This window comes from Dama dama, chromosome 20 (assembly GCF_033118175.1).
Source record: "Dama dama isolate Ldn47 chromosome 20, ASM3311817v1, whole genome shotgun sequence".
In the NCBI taxonomy this organism is placed as follows: Eukaryota; Metazoa; Chordata; class Mammalia; order Artiodactyla; family Cervidae; genus Dama; species Dama dama.
The window spans coordinates 88,345,522-88,363,148 of record NC_083700.1 but is presented as its reverse complement, the minus strand read 5'-3'; the positions used below and the strand labels follow the sequence as shown (position 1 = coordinate 88,363,148).

Sequence of the window (17,627 nt, the reverse complement as noted above, 5' to 3'; positions counted from 1 at the left end):
GCATTCAGGATATACCTCTATCTAAGGGCTGGAATTACATCATTATTTTTGAGCTCCAGAAGCCTATAGCGCCTCAATGCATGGTAAACTCAATAAATCTTAGTTGAATTTAAGTGAACACAGACTAGATTGTGCCAGAGCCAGTGTTTGTTTGAGTTTGTAGCCCTGTCACTGTACCGAGCATAGTTTCTCAAAAAAAAGGTTGAAATGCTAGTTTATACTGTGAATAATTATCACTTGACTTAAAAATGTCTCCTTTTTTTGGGACTTCCCTTGTAGCCCAGCAATGAAGAATCTGTCTGCCAAAGCAGAGGACATGGGTTCTACCCCTGGTCTGGGGAAGATTTCACAAGACTAGTGGCAACTGGGCCGGTGAGCCACAACTACTGAAGTCACTGCTCTAGAGCCTGTGAGCTGCAACTACTGAGCCCATGCTCCACAACTACTGAAGCCCAGGCATCTAGAGCCCCGTGCTCCATGGCAAGAGAAGTCACTACAATAAAAAGTCTGCACCTTTTCATTGTAGAGAGTAGCCCCCACTTGGCCACGACTAGAGAAAGCCCTGTATAGCAACGAAGACCCAGAGCAGTCAAAGATAAATAAATAAAAAATAAAAATTAAAAAGTCTTCTTTATTTTAATTAAAAGGGTACCATGGATAATACACTAGAGATTACAGCTAATTTGAGTATGTGAACATGATAAGCAAAGGAATAACCTGACTTTCTTTGTGACTAGGATAATGCAAACATAGTTTTAAAATACTATGTTTAAACAAGAGCTCATTCTAAAAAAAATTAAGTGCATCAAGGTCTAGAAAACTTACATCAAATTCCTTGGTAAGAGCAGGATCAGGCTGATGATGCATAGAAAGTAGTTCTTTTGTAATAATTTGAAGATTTGAAGGTGAGCTATCAGCCAGCATGACAAGGACTTCGTAGGCTGCCAATCGGCTATTCACTGTACTACACCTAAAAACAAAAGACACAAGTGAATTTCAACAGTGAATAGCTTACTTAAGTCGCTCATTAAATTAAACCAACATTTGAAATGAAAATATAAGAGATGCAATCTCTAAAACAGGGTTAACTCAGAACCCAGGAATCTAGTGGGAGGTGATCAGGTAACAAAAGAAGAGACAATGAACAGAGGAAGGATGATTGTGATTTAGAGCTAAATATCTTCTTGGCCTGATGATAAAGTAGCAAATCTTTCCATTATGACTCCAGAATACTCTTATCTAAGGGATGGATTAGCAAGAATATAAAGAGTCTGAAAACTTTACCAAAAAATAACATGGAAACAACTATCTTTCAATCAAAATAGGTAGGAAGAAAAGTTTTTGTAGATACTACCCTGAAATTCAAATATCTACATGGCAGAAAGCTATACAAATCAGAATAGATGCCCATAAACATCAAGGATACTAGTCAGCTTTCTATTTTTCTGAAAATGTGGAGACAGAAATAGCTTGCCAACTTAATGTGTTTATAAAGTGACAGTGAAAAATAATTAGCAAGCATTCTGCAGGAAACCAAAGGCTTCTTTACTACTCCCCTTTAATAGAAATCATTTGGGGGATGGACAGTAATTTCTCACTGTCACCTAAAACAACCTTGCATTTCTTAGGAGGTCACAGGTTAGGAAGGATACACAGAAAAGAGGACATCCAACCTCTGAGAGAAACAGTTATGGAATGGAGTGTAGGAAGTGTGTTCAAGAGGGGGCTGAGGGGCAGGGAGATCAGAACTGCATCAGGCACTGAGGATACAGGCCATGGACCTGGCACTATCCTCTGCTTCTTAACTGCATTTCTGGGTTGCAAAGGACAGGTAAAGAATGAATAGAAGGTACCATATATATAAATCTATACATACATTAAGAAGTTCTTTTGTTGGTGTGATACAAGAATAGTATTACTTGTGAAGAGTTTCTGTGTATTTTAAATCTCTTGCTGGCTTTAGAATTTAGGTAGTAAAAGGCTGTGAGTCATTATGATAAATAAACACCATTCAGTACACCAGGGAGCGATGAAACAAAGTGTTTCCTTTTCTATTCAAGGTACTGTATGTGATTTAAAATCACCTCCATGTTGATGGATGTATTACTTTTACAATAATAAATACAAATGGAAGGATTCATGAAAAAAAATTTCAGTGAAAACTGCTGAAGATTTGTTTTCTCTGTTCACTGAAAACTGAGATAATCACGTGTTTCCACTGCTTTAACAAAAGACTCTGGCAGACCTAGCACCAAATCTTCCAGAACAAGACTAGGGCAGGGGTAAGGACTGGGGTCACAGTGTGAAGGACACCCTGAGAGTTTTAACGAAGATTACCTAAAACAGATTTTGCTAATAAGGAATTTCTAGATAGAGAAATAGCTATACATGATAAGACACCTCTTAAGATTTCATAAAATATTGCTTATTATGCCTTGCCCATTTCAATAACTACTGAAATTGTATGGGAATTTTTTTCACTGGTTAAATACCAAATCCTCAGTTTCTTCAGGATTACCTCAATTAACTCTGGTTTTCATGAGAAAAGAACAAAGTAAGTTAGGTTGAGAGCAAATAAGATGGCAGCTTGTAGCTGCGTCCTCCTCCCAAGAACATAAATAGCACCCACGCAGGGTCGACTCTGTGAAAGGATCTTCCAAATTTCTACCCATAAAAACTGATAAAAAATTGGATTTTAAAATTACCACTGTAGTAAATCACTATCAGTTTTAATTATCAGGACACAGTCAATACTCAGCAAATTGCAGGGTTCATGCACTAAAGCACCAATGCTTTTCTCCTCACAGAATCCCTCAAGACTCAGAGCCTAATTTACTCTGGAAGCAATTCTTAAAACCTCAGTTTCTCTCGGAATTTGTTACTGATCAAGTTAACATTCTCACTCTTCCATCCTGATGATAATATCAGTACTGGCACACTTGCTCAGCAGTACTATGTGCCAGTAGGCTTTATCCTAAGCCCCCTTACATGCATTTCTTTACACAGAGGGTAATATCTTACAAGCTACACACACTCACAAGATGGAAGACAGACTCCAAGTTAAGAAAATCTTTTTGGACTAAAGTTTCGAATTAGAATTTTTACCAAAACTGAACACAACGTGCATTTTCCATACTTTGGATGAAAGTCCTGTTGACTGATGGCGGCACTGCCAGCTGGAGAATGACTATTTAAAATAATTCTAGAAGCTCGGAAAAGGAAGTCATCTAACAATGGTTTAATGAGTGATGAACCTGGAATAGAGCATAATATTCATGTTGAGGATGAACACACATTCAATTCAAAGACCCTGTCTTGCACTTTCATATCAGAGCAGCAAAGGCACCCGCGGGCACCCAGTGGCAGGACACTCAATCTACTTGATGCTTATTTTTTGAGCACTTACAGTACCTGGCAAAGCTCTGTGGAGCAGCAGGGTGGGGATGGGTGGGAGAGTCAGGGAACAGGATATTAAGATATACAAGTGCAGGTACCTTCCTTTAAGAGCTGACAATAGAGGGAAAGGAGTTACACTTTCACTTAAGGAACACAAACGACAAGAACACCACAAGGCAGATCGTTTGGGTGAATAATGTACTTTACTCTGGGCATAGGGGGAGTCCAAATAAAAGGTCTGAAAACTTTAAAAATCTGCAGGTAAAAATGATGTGCCCCATCTCACCCTGGTTTAGGATCACTCTTTTCTATGTATCCCCAGTAGCCAAGAAAACTTTTATAGAACTTAGTTTGTGTGATAGAAGTGATAATCAACATTTTGATTTGCTTTCTGAATATAATTTATAATACTGAATATGCTTTTACAAATTATATATGTATCCCACCACCCAGGGGGCGGTGGTTGGGGTCTGCCTCTCCAGACAAGAATAATCTGTAAAAGAGGTAAGATACACAATGGATTATATTTTATAAAGTATGTAACTGTAAAAAAGAGAAAAATCTATGATTTATTATTTTGTTACTAATAAGTTATGTGATCCAACTATTTTGAACACTATAAAATTCTCTATATGGTTTAATGACACAGATAAAATACACCTTATATTGGTTAGCCACTAAAATTCCAGACAGCCTCCTATTGTCTGAAGGGTGAGTTCTCTATGGAACACTTAGCACCTGTCTTATGTTCCCAATTTCACACAACACTATGGCAATACCTGAGCACTGAGGTACTATGTCACGTGATAAGATGAAGCAATAATTACCAAGCATTTCCTTTTCCGCCCCACAGAGTGAAAGAAGGGTCTTGATGAGCCGTAAGTGTCCCGCCAGTAAGATGTTGTCTGCTTCACTGGTCTCACATTCAGCTGTGCGATTGGGTTCAAAGTTATCCAGCCAGGTAATCTCATCTTCAAGCATGGTAGCTGGGCTGATTCTTAACTGCTCCATTTCTGAAGCTAAGATAGAAAAACCAGACAAAACAAAAAACACCTCATTTTGAAGAAAGAAGGATTTCTTTCAGAGTCAAATCCTGAATGAAAGTAATCAAGCAGAGACAAGTCTCAATCTTTCATCTCACAGATTAGAGAAATCGTCAGTGATGAACAGCAACTGCCCAGGGGACTATGAAGGCTCACACAAGTCCGTTCCTTCCCTGCCTCCTCCTCTCAGTCACAGATCAAACGGCCCTGAGTGCATCCTCTGTGGGTCATGGTGCTCGTGCTGGGGATACAAGCTGAAGGGGACAACCCTTGCTCGGTGGGTGTGAGCAGATGTCCCAGGGAAGGAACCCTTCCAGAGCAGGAAGTGGTCAGTCAAGAGGTGAGAGGAAAGCCAGTGGTCCTGGAGCTTTACCTATGCCTAGGGAGTGTGGAGCTCTGCGGAGGAGAGAGGGGTCCACAGTGGGCGGCAGGATCCAGGCTTCCAGACAATGAGCCAGCCTTGAGAGAACTACTCTGCTCTTCTGAATTTAGTATTTTGCTTTCCCCTCCAAACAAGGATTGAAAATAAGATTCCGTAGTGGAAGCTGGGACTAGCAGGGAGAGCAGGAGTAATCAAACTCTCTTCCCGGTGCACTGGGGCCACAGGCAAGCAGGGCCCCACGGGGCGAGATGGAAAGATACTTCTGGTGACACTGTGTGTCCTGGCTTCCTCATTCACAGAATGGGGCTATCACCTACACTGCAGGGGCTGTGTGTAAAGGGGCTAGTATAGGCCCCGGCATACGGACAATACTCCAAAAATGGCAAGACTGCTCATTTCAAAACATATTCCCACTCTGCCCTCAGTATCAATGAAGGGATCTTGGATCCCTTACTTGATGGCTCAATGGCACAGAAAAGGCTTCTACTAATAACCTGTTCATGCATTCTGAGGATGTACGTGTCCAGCCAATTCATGAGTCCAGTTCTCAAGCAGCAAAACAGAATACCCTCTACAAGTCCAAGCCACAAAGCAAATCTTTTCGGGCTGCTGCCTAATTCAACATTGGAAGCTTGGTTGAAATATGCAGTGCCAAGCTATATGGACATGTAGTTCATCCACTTCCCTAGACAGTACAGGTCTTATTCCTGAATTAAGACACAGACTGCGTCATCTCAGGTTCCAACAAAACCAATGTCACCACAGTGCTCAGAGTACTCTGTCCTCAGCTTCTGAGGGGCACTCATGAAACCCAGGATGGTGTCTGCTTTAGAGATGCTGCTGAGGCTTCTTAGTCACTCTCCCTCTATGTGTCCATTATCTGAAGACCTATGTGTTGTTTCTTTTAGGTTCTGTGTTTCTTTTGAAAAACCATTCTGTTTCTTCCTCTAGGGTACTGAGAACAACCAAAGAAATGCAATTCCCCTTTTACCTTTGTTTTTTAGGAACCTCACAACCTAATTCTAGGAGGTATTTTTTTTAACCTCCTGGGCTTGACATTCTTTTCCAATCAATGCTTTCGTTGATCCTGACTTTCATTTTATTTATATTTATTTATTATAAATCTTCCCTATAAGCTTTGTGTAAAGGGTAGGATTAAAATTAACAAACTCTTGATTGGAACAACTAAAATTCAGAGCATTCAAACGCGTATTTGCATTATATAAGAGTAAGTACAGATGATTAAAATCTAAACACTCTAACAACAGTGTTTCTAACAATGATATTGCAAGTCACCTAACACTAAACAATTACCTGACTTCCATCACTCACTTCTATTACTATCAACATATCACAACAGAGCTTCCCTCTTTTCCTTCAAACCTTCCAAACTGTCAGAATTGACTGTAATGGAGAAAGACTCTTCCTAACAATTCTGTATCAGTGTGATTAAAATATGAGCCTTTGACAATTTTTAATATCAACAAATCTCAATACATTAATGGCTGGACATATTATAGAAGAGCTAATTGGTACATGGGGTTACATACTACTGTAAAATATTTTCAAGAGAATAAAATTCAACTTCAAACAATAATCATAAAGTTGTTTATATCTCAGATATATTAAGTCAGATTTAGAAATGTCTGTTTGGCTTTCTTTTCTAGTTCTCCTCAACCCCTCCCCTGACAAATCATTTAGACATATACTTACTTGTCAGATCATCTAATAATTGGCACCTCAGATCAAAATACTCCATGCACTGGGATAACAGTCTAAAAAATAGATAGATTTGAATGATCAAAAAGAGGCTGGTTTGAAAATAAAAAAAATTCCTTATAAGAATAAATTAATGAAACATGAATAAGATAATTTTCCTAAGCATAAAATAACTACATTAATTCAACTTAAGTATTTCAGCAAGACACACACTAGTGATTTTACTTATACAGATATAATAAAGGAATAATAGTGTAGAGAAGAAATTTACTAAATCTATCACATTTTGTAATGATGTACACACTGACTGCATACATAATCCACTGATTACATTCACTGTTCAAATATTAACTGATACACACTAAGCTCCTACTACATGCTTGGAACTGTTTTAGGAGACCAATGAACAAGAAACAATGGAGACAGACAACAGATGAAAAATACATACATATGTCAATTGGTGACAGAGCTAAGAAGCAAAATAAAGTGGATAAAAGAAGAAAGAAAAACGTAAATTCTTTTTTCTAAGATGATCAATGAAGCTTTTTTTGGGCAATTACCGTAATGAAGAGCACAGGTTTACATTTTAAAGTAAGGTGGACCTTACTTTTAATCCTGGCTCCACTACTCATGGCTCAGACAGTAAAGAATTTGCCTGCAATGAGAGAGACCTGGATTCTATCCCCTGGGTTGGGAAGATACCCAGGAGAAGGGAATGGCTACTAACTCCAGTATTCTTGACTGGAGAATTCCATGGACAGAGAAATCTGGTGGGCTACAGTCCATAGGGTCGCTGAGTGACTAACACTTTCATTTTCCACTACTTAATAGCTGGGTGTCCAGGGACGATGTATTTTAGTTTTCATAGTTTCCTGATTTCTAGTATATGTGCTGCCAAAGCGAGCACAGTTTCCTGATTTCTAAATGCTTACCAGAGTATCAGAAATAGACGTGCAAACATATATACAAACATAAAGGGCTCAAGAATGCACTAATGATGAGACTACAAATGAACCAAGAATTATGATTATTAAAAAAGTGGCGATAATAAAACTGCCAAGCTCATTTGGCTACTGTGAAGATTAAATGATAAATATATGCAAAGAATTTAGCATATTGTGAGGCACATAATCAGCCCATAACTGCTATTATCACCATTATTATAGCTTACTATTTAAGCACAATAGCTTATTACTTGGAAATGGTTTACACATTTCAACTAAAGAATCATTGAGCTTACTAGTTAACAAAAGGATCATCTGATTTTAGAAACCTTTTAACTAGGAAAAACTGGAATACTAAAGTAAAAAATCTACAAGGGCAAAAAAAGGAGAAGTTTCTATAACTTTTAATCCACGTCTTTGTCAGGGAAAAATCATTCTTTGAAATTTGGCCTTACAGTATTTAAGAAGAATTAATTTTCATTACCAGAAATATACAACTAATATCTAATTTAGGTTAAATGGGGTTAGCTGTAACATAACTCTAAATTTTAGTTAACTTTTTAACTTTAAAGTCACTCAAAATTATCTTGTCTCAGAAACCAAAATCTTAAATTTCTTCCTTATTTATAAATTTATAAAGTTTAAAATAGCTTAAATGCTTCAAAACAATATTTGAGACTTAGATATGTGGGCCAGGAATCTCCATATATGAGAGATTATAAGATCGTACTATGACCAACTGTATACCAACAAATCGGATAACCTAGATGAAATGGAAAATCCTTAGAAGCATAACACTTCAGAAGACTGAATGAGGAAGAAACAGTGATTGTATACTATCACTAACAAGAACACTGAATCAATAAAAAACCTATCAACAAAAAAAATTCTTGGACCAAATGGCTGCACTGGTAAATTCCATTCAACATTTAAAGAAGAATCAACACCAACCCTTTTCAAACTTTTCCCAAAAAATGGAAGAGGAAGGAACACTTCCTAGCAAATCTAATTTGGCAGTCACATTTAAAGAATTAAACACCATGAACAACTGAGACTAATATCTGGAATGCAAGGATGGTTCAAAATTCGAAAACCAATCAATGAATATACTACATTAACAGAATGAAGGAAAAACCCCCCCACATGATTCCCTTGATTAACACAGAAAAAATGACAAAATTTAATGCCTTTTCATGCTAGAATCACTAGACAAAGGAGGAGCATAAGAATGAGAGAAAATATATGCAAATCATGTACGTGATAAGGGATTAATATTCAGAATATATAAAGAAGAACAACAAAAAATGGAAAACCTAACTTAAAAATAAGAAAAGGACTTGAACAGACATTTCTCCAAAGAAGATATACAAATGGCCAATAAGCACACAATGAGATACTCAAAATCACTAATCACTAGAGAAATGCAAATGAAAACCCCAAGGTGCCACTTCACACTCATTAGGGTAGTTATTATCAAAAGCAAAAAGAAAACAAGTGTTGGCAAGAATATGGAGAATATGGAACCCTTATACATTGCTGGTGGGAGAGTAAAATGGTACAGCTACTGTGGAAACAATGTGGTGGTTCCTCAAAAAAATCAAGCACAGAACTATTACATGACCCAGCAATTCTACTTCTGGGCATATACACAAAAGAACCAAAAGCAGGACTCAAAATGGTATCCATATACTCATGGTTGATAGTAGCATTATTTATACCAGCTAAAAGATGGAAACCAAACGTCCACCTATGGGTGAATAACTCCAGAAAGAATGAAGCGATGGAGCCAAAGCAAAAACAACACCCAGTTGTGCATGGGAATGGTGATAGAAGCAAGGTCCGATGCTGTAAAGAGCACTATTGCATAGGAACCTGGAATGTTAGGTCCATGAATCAAAGCAAATTCGAAGTGGTCAAACAGGAGATGGCAAGAGTGAACGTCGACATTCTAGGAATCAGTGAACTAAAATGGAATGAAATGCGTGACTTTAACTCAGATGACCATTATATCTATTACTGTGGGCAGGAATCCCTTAGAAGAAATGGTGTAGCCATCATAGTCAACAAAAGAGTCAGAAATGCAGTAATTGGATGCAGTCTCAAAAATGACAGAATGATCTCTGTTTGTTTCCAAGGCAAACCATTCAATATCACAGTAATCCAAGTCTATGCCCCGACCAGTAATGCTGAAGAAGCTGAAGCTGAACAGTTCTATGAAGACCTACAAGACCTTCTAGAACTAATACCCAAAAAAGATGTCCTTTTCATTATAGGGGACTGGAATGCAAAAGTAGGAAGTCAAGAAACACCTGGAGTAACAGGCAAATTTGGCCTTGGAGTACGGAATGAAGCAGAGCAAAGGCTAATAGAGTTCTGCCAAGAGAATGCACTGGTCATAGCAAACACCCTCTTCCAACAACACAAGAGAAGACTCTACACATGGACATCACGAGATGGCCAACACTGAAACCAGACTGATGATATTCTTTGCAGCTAAAGATGGAGAAGCTCTACACAGTTAGCAAAAAGAAGACTGGGAGCTGACTGTGGCTCAGATCATGAACTCCTTACTGCCAAGTTCAGACTTAAAATGAAGAAAGTAGGGAAAACCACTAGACCATTCAGGTATGACCTAAATCAAATCCCATATGACTATACAGAAGAAGTGAGAAATAGATGTAAGGGACTAGATCTGATAAGAGTGCCTGATGAACTATGGACAGAGGTCCGTGACATTGTATAGAAGACAGGGATCAAGACCATCCCCAAGAAAAAGAGATGCAAAAAAAAGCAAAATGGCTGTCTGAGGAGGCCTAACAAATAGCTGTGAAAAGAAGAGAAGCAAAAAGCAAAGGAGAAAAGGAAAGATATATCCATTTGAATGCAGAGTTCCAAAAAATAGCAAGGAGCGATAAGAAAGCCTTCCTCAGTGATCAGTGCAAAGAAATAGAGGAAAACAATAGGATGGGAAAGACTAGAGGTCTCTTCAAGAAAATTAGAGATACCAAGGGAACATTTCATGCAAAGATGGGCTCAATAAAGGACAGAAATGGTAGGGATCTAACAGAAGTAGAAGATATTAAGAAGAGGTGGCAAGGATACACAGAAGAACTGTACAAAAAAGATCTTCATGACCCAGATCATCGCGAAGGTGTGATCACTCATCTAGAATCAGACATCCTGGAATATGAAGTCAAGTGGGCTTTAGGAAGCATCACTACGAACAAAGCTAGTGAAGATGATGGAATTCCAGCTGAGCTATTTCAAATCCTGAAAGATGATGCTGTGAAAGTGCTGCACTCAATATGCCAGCAAATTTGGAAAACTCAGCAGTGGCCACAGGACTGGAAAAGGTCAGTTTTCATTCCAATCCCAAAGAAAGGCAATGCCAAAGAATGCTCAAACTACCACACAATTGCACTCATCTCACACGCTAGTAAAGTGATGCTCAAAATTCTCCAAGCCAGGTTTCAGCAATATGTGAACCGTGAACTTCCAGATGTTCAAGCTGTTTTTACAAAAGGCAGAGGAACCAGAGATCAAATTGCCATCATTCACTGGATCATTGAAAAAGCAAGAGAGTTCCAGAAAAACATCTATTTCTGCTTCATTGACTATGCCAAAGCCTTTGACTGTGTGGATCACAATAAACTGTGGAAAATTCTGAGAGAGATGGGAATACCAGACCACCTGACCTGCCTCTTGAGAAACGTGTATGCAGGTCAGGAAGCAACAGTTAGAAGTGGACATGGAACAACAGACTGGTTCCAAATAGGAAAAGGAGTACATCAAGGCTGTATACTGTCACCCTGCTAATTTAACTTCTATGCAGAGTACATCAGGAGAAACGCTGGGCTGGAGGAAGCACAAGCTGGAATCAAGATTGCTGGGAGAAATATCAATAACCTCAGATATGCAGATGACTATCCTTATGGCAGAAAGTGAAGAAGAACTAAAGAGCCTCTTGATGAAAGTGAAAGAGGATAGTGAAAAAGTTGGCTTAAAGCTCAACATTCAGAAAACTAAGATCATGGCATCTGGTCCCATAACTTCATGGCAAATAGATGGGGAAACAGTGGAAACAGTGTCTGACTTTACTTTTTTGGGCTACAAATTCAGTGCAGATGGTGACTGCAGCCATGAAATAAAAAGACGCTTACTCCTTGGAAGAAAAGTTATGACCAACTTAGACAACATATTAAAAAGCAGAGACATTACTTTGCCAATAAAGGTCCATCTAATCAAGGCTATGGTTTTTCCAGTAGTCATGTACGGATGTGACAGTTGGACTATAAAGAAAGCGGAGTGCTGAAGAATTGATGCTTTTGAACTGTGGTGTTGGAGAAGACTCTTGAGAATCCCTTAGACTGCAAGGTGACTGGATGTTCATTGGAAGGACTGATATTGAAGCTGAAACTCTAATGCTTTGGCCACCTGATGCAAAGAGCTGACTCATTTGAAAAGACCCTGATGCTGGGAAAGACTGAGGGCAGGAGGAGAAGGTGATGACACAGGATGAGATGGTTGGGTGGCATCACCAACTCAATGGACATTAGTTTGGGTGGACTCTTGAAGTTGGTGATTGACTGGGAGGCCTGGCATGCTGTAGTTAATGGGGTTGCAAAGAGTCAGACACGACTGAGTGACTGAACTGAACTGAACTGAAGGGTAAATGGATAAACAAAGTATGATATATACAAAAAGGAATTATCATTCAGTCTTAAATAGAAATGAAACCCTGACTCATGCTATAACATGGATGAATCCTGAAAATATTATGGTAAGTTAAATAAGCTAGATAGAAAAGGACAAATATTGTATGATTTCACTTTTACAAGGTACCTAGAATAGTCAAATTTATAGAGATAGAAATTAAATTGGTAGTTGCTGGTGCCTGGAGGAAGAAGGGAAATGAATGAGGTATTATTGTTTAATGGGAGAAGAATTTCAGTTTGAGATGATGGAATAATTCTGGAAACAGACAGTGGTGATGGTTACACAAAAATGTGTATGTACTTAATTTCACTAAGTTACACTCCTAAAATGGGTAAAATTGTAAATTTTATGTTATGCACATTCTACCACAGTAAAAGAAAAAAAAATCTAGTAAATCTAAAAAGAACATCATCTACAAGATTGTCTCTGAACTGTCTCATCATGTCCTTTGTCCATTTTTCTATTTGGCTGTTGGTCTTTCGTGGCTTATAATATCTCTTCTTATGTATTATCAAAATTAGTTTGCTGTCTGTCACATATGTTCATATGTTATAAGTCTATATAGTCAGTTTAACTGTCTTTTGACTCAGGTATATTTTTTTTTCATAGAAAATTTTAATTTTTTGGAGTCAAATTTACCAGTCTTGCATTTAGTGACTTCTTACTGGTGTAGACTTCCAGTTTGGAATGCTAAAGAGCTTGGCTGCACAACAAGGTGAATACACTTAATGTTACTGCACTGTACAGTTAAAAATGGTTATAATGTTAAATGTTCTGTTATGGATCTTCCCAACCCAGGGATTGAACCTGGGTCTCCCATACTGTAGGCAGATTTTCTACCTGTGCCACTAGGGAAGCCCCTATGTATATATTATTACACTGAAAAAAAAAAGACCAAGTTTGATATGTGGAATTTTTGTTGCTGTTCAGTCACTTAGCTGGGCCCGACTCTGCAATCCCACGGACTGCAACATGCCAGGCTTCCCTGCCCTTCACTGTCTCCCAGAGTTTGCTCAAACTCATGTCCATTGAGCCGGTGATGCCTTCCAGTCATCTCATCCTCTGTCATCCCCTTCTCCTCCTGCCCTGAATCTTGCCCAGCATGAGTGTCTTTTCCAATGAATAAGCTCTTCCTATCAGGTGGCCAAAGTATTGGAGTTTCAGCATCAGTCCTGCCAACGAATATTCAGGGTTGATCTCCTTTAGGATGGACTGGTTGGATCTCCTTGCTGTCCAAGGGACTCTCAAAAGTCTTCTCCAACACCACAGTTCAAAAGTGTCAGTTCTTCGGTGCTCAGCTTTCTTTATACTCCACCTCTCCATACATGACTACTGGAAAAACCATAGCTTTGACTAGATGGACCTTTGTTGGCAAAGTGCTATCTCTGCTTTTTATATACTGTCTAGGTTTGTCATAGCTTTTCTTCAAAGGAGCAAGTATATTTTAACTTCATGGCTGCAGTCACCGTCCAGTGATTTTGGAGCCCAAAAACAAAGTCTGTTACTGTTTCCATTGTTTCCCCATCTATTTGCCATGAAGTGATGGGACCACATGCCATGATCTTAGTTTTTTGAATGCTGAGTTTTAAGCCAGCTTTTTCACTCTCCTCTTTCACCTTCATCAAGGGGCTCTTTAGATCCTCTGCTTTCTGCCATTAGGATGGTGTCATCTGCATATCTGGGGTTATTAATATTTCTCCTGGCAATCTTGATTCCAGCCTAAGCTTCACCCAGCCCAGCATTTCACATGTTGTACTCTGCTACTTCAGCATTCTTGCCTTGAGAACCCCATGAACAGTATGAAAAGGCAAAGCAATGCAACACTGAAAGATGAACCCCCCAGGACGGTAGGTGTCCAATATGATACTGGAGAAGAACAGAGAAAGAGCTCCAGAAGGAATGAAGCGGCTGAGCTGAAGTGGAAGCGGCGTCCAGTTGCGGATGTGTCTGGTGGTATTTGGAGTAGCTCTAACATTTCTACTAAGGGCTTTAATTTATGAAGCATATACAAAGGAAAATATATACTGATTTCACAAATCTCTGTGGCATCTTCTAAGCCCCAGAGCAAGGGCTTGCTGGTAAAGCTGAGCTGGAGAAAGTGGCTTAAACTTGAGGTCAATGTGGGATTTCTGACTTCCCAGCCTGCGCCCACACTGGGGCACCCTTGTAGGCAGGCTTGTCTCAGGAGTAAGATGGGGCAGGCAGGATGGTTTTACTCAAGTCTCTGAACCTGGACCACAAGCCTCCTTCCATGTCCAGGATGTATAAACCCAAGAAAAAGCTAGAAGGATACCCTAGTACCTCTAGACATGGAGTTATAAAGTATGCTAAAAATGTGATGTACAGGTGTGAACTCTTTACACAGTGATCTGGCTCAAATAATGCAGTTTCTCAACCACCAGGTGAGTCTTCTTTCTGGGGTAGGTGGACCAGGTAGGGTGGAGGTAGAAGCTGGGGTGGTGGAGAGAAAGACAGCCTGGTGTTGTTTCTTCTAACTCTTTGGTCCTAAGTGGGAGGAAAACCTGAAATGCCTTCTTTCAAGGTATACATGCTGGAAGAGAGAAGGAGAGATTCTGTCATCTCAGTCATGTACTGTGGCCTGTAGGGGAGCAGCACACAGATCATTACTCCCTCTCCGTATGACGTGAATGCTTTCATCTTTATTACATACCTCTGATTGACTCCTCGCATGATACTGGTTGGGGACCAGAGAGGCAGCTGAGCAGTGAGAATCACACCCAGCAGAAACTGATTTGGCTTCTGCACATCCGGGTGGGCTGAAGTATCTGTCTGGCTCAGAGTGTACAGCTGATCGCAGGCAACACGGCGAATCTGAAATCACATTTTTAGTGGCCAAGGATGTACATCAACCAACATACAGACTGCTTAAAAAAGGATTTTCCTCCAAAGTCCATACTCTGAAGGATGCTATAAGGGTGTGAGCATTTCAATCAGTAAAGTTTACATTGAATACACTAGGGCTAATCTAAATCAAGAGTGGTCTGGATACTGATTTCCCAAATTATTCTAGTACTGTATTCTACCCTGGGCTTCCCTGCTGGCTCAGATGGTGAAGAATCCACCTACAATATGGGAGACCTGGGTTTGATCCCTGGGTTGGGAAGATCCCCTGGAGGAGGGCATGGCAACCCACTCCTGTATTCTTGCCTGGAAAAGAGCATGGACAGAGAAGCCTGGCGGGCTACAGTTATGCAGCTGCAGAGAGTCAGACACGGCTGAGTGTCTGAGCATGGCACATTCTACTCTAATCAACAGGCTTATAATTTAATGCAAATGAAAATTAGAAAACAAGCAAACAAAAAAAAAACCCTCTTCTTCATGTGTCTCAAAGTTAATTTTCAAGGTCATGTACGAAAATGAGAATTCTAAGATCTGATGAAAGTTCACGGCTTGAAGTTGGTCTTTCTTGATTTGGGCCAACAAGTTAATGTTTAATGTTGGCTGACTTGGCCAGCTATGGATGTTGAACACTGTAAGATTTTGTTTGTTATAAATAAACACAAGTTAATCATAGCACTAGTTTCTTAACTTCTGGTGAAATACAGACAAGAAAGGAAGGTGATAGTCCAAGCGGTCACTTTGCTGTCATAGTGGTCTGTAGCACTCTATATGATTCCTCAAGAGGACTAAACACCACTCCTTCTAAACTCCCCACAATGTCATAGGTATCCAGAGAGCCCAGGCAGAATAAGACCAAAGGGGTTTTGTATTGAGTAATCCTTACCTCAGCACTTGGTGATCCAAGCAGAATATCAATGATAAAATCAGCAACACAAGGCAAGCTATAGAAAGAGGCTGAAGGTAAGAATAAGGAGAATGGGGGCAGGGGAGGAAACTAAGTTAGGAAATGCATTTTCAAAATTTCAGAAGTTTAGAATAATTTCTTACCCTTAACTATCGTGGACATCATCTCTTCTTCCACACAGAATCAAATTCAGTACCTCCATAATTCCCCCGTGAGTGTCTAAGGTGCTTGGGAGCAGGACTGTGTTTAAGTAATCTCTGTACCCTCACTTTTCCCCACAATGTCTTGTGCTCACTAGTGACAGAACAGATATGTCTTGCTTTGATAAACTATCAATACCTCTGAACTACAAAATGTACTCCACAATAAACTTACAAATGATGAAAAAGCTTGAAGTTATAACTTTTCTCATCCTGATTTGAAAATATTACTGTAATCAAACAACTGTAGGAAACTGAATGAAAAGTATGGCTTATGCTCAATAGTATTTCACAGTGACTTAGACTTTTCATATATAAGCCTTTAAAAGCAAATCTGACCAAAGTAAATCATTTTTGATACTGTACTGTCAAATTTTTGATACTTTACTGTTCCATAAACATGTAACTTTTTCTGTATGTTTTTGATATCTTATATGATGAATTTGGATGTTATACCGAATAATACATAATGATCACCAATTCTATGTAACAGGCAGTCTGAACCAGTAATAACAGCAATGATTGGGCTCCATGTGTTGGTACAATTTTTATAAGTCAAGTTGTTAAGACCTCATCCCTGAATAAGTATTTATTGAGGGCCTACTACACACCACACAGTGTTTGGGTGTTAAGGATTCATTAGGAAACAAACGGGACAAAAGTCTCTGTTCTTACGGAGCTTACCATCTAGGTGGGGAGGGGATAATGACAATAAACATGATAAGCAGAGAAATCTTACTGTAGGCTGTACAGTGATAAGCGATACAGAAAAAAACGACAACAAAGAGTCTATAGGTGAATGCTGAGAGAGGTGAGAATTGTGATTTCTCTAAAAAAAGGTGGGGGAAGTGGGAATAGCCAGTGCAAGGGCCCTGAGGCAGGCATGTGCCTGAGTGTCTGGGAATAGCTAGGAAGCCAGGGTGGCTGAAGCATGGTGGGTGAGGCAGGGAGTGCAAGAGGTGAAGGCACATAGGCATCAGGGGCGTGGATGGTGTCAGGCCTGGAAGGCCTTAGGGAAGATTTGGCTTTCACTCAATGTGAACTGAGGCCACTGCAAGGCTGTAAAGAGAGGAGTGATAAGATCTGACTTACATTTTAGCGGGTCCACTCTGGTTACTGTGTGGAGAATAAACTGCAAGGGTAGAAGCAGGGAGATTAGTCAGGGCACTGCTGCTATAATCAAAGTAAGAGATGATGGAGGAGCAGAGGGTACTGACAGCAAAGGTGGCCTAAGGGGAGGAATCCAGGTAGAGTCTGAAGAAGGATGTGCTGGCAGATGAGAAGTAGGGTGTAAAGACAGGAATCCTGGAGTAGGATGACTCCAAGAACGAAAATGCTATTAATTAAGATGGGCAGTCTCTTGGGTGGTGCGGGCCAGACCAGCGTTCAGTTCTGGACATGTTAAGTTCAAGAAGTCTATATATCTAAGTAGAGATGTCAGGGGAGGGGTCCAGGCCACAG

General features: G+C 39.6%; 1 protein-coding gene across 1 annotated transcript in view; it reads right to left on the bottom strand.

Moving 5' to 3' along the window:
* Positions 1 to 17,627, bottom strand: part of USP24 (ubiquitin specific peptidase 24) — a 137,603-nt gene that overhangs the window by 36,240 nt on the left and 83,736 nt on the right. Inside the window, exons 37-42 of the mRNA XM_061121790.1 lie at positions 15,946 to 16,016; positions 14,872 to 15,032; positions 6,535 to 6,596; positions 4,224 to 4,415; positions 3,137 to 3,254; positions 826 to 970 (exon numbers count right to left, since the gene is read on the bottom strand). Of these exons, the coding sequence (XP_060977773.1) occupies positions 826 to 970; positions 3,137 to 3,254; positions 4,224 to 4,415; positions 6,535 to 6,596; positions 14,872 to 15,032; positions 15,946 to 16,016 (749 nt within the window). The remainder of the gene's footprint in view (positions 1 to 825; positions 971 to 3,136; positions 3,255 to 4,223; positions 4,416 to 6,534; positions 6,597 to 14,871; positions 15,033 to 15,945; positions 16,017 to 17,627) is intronic.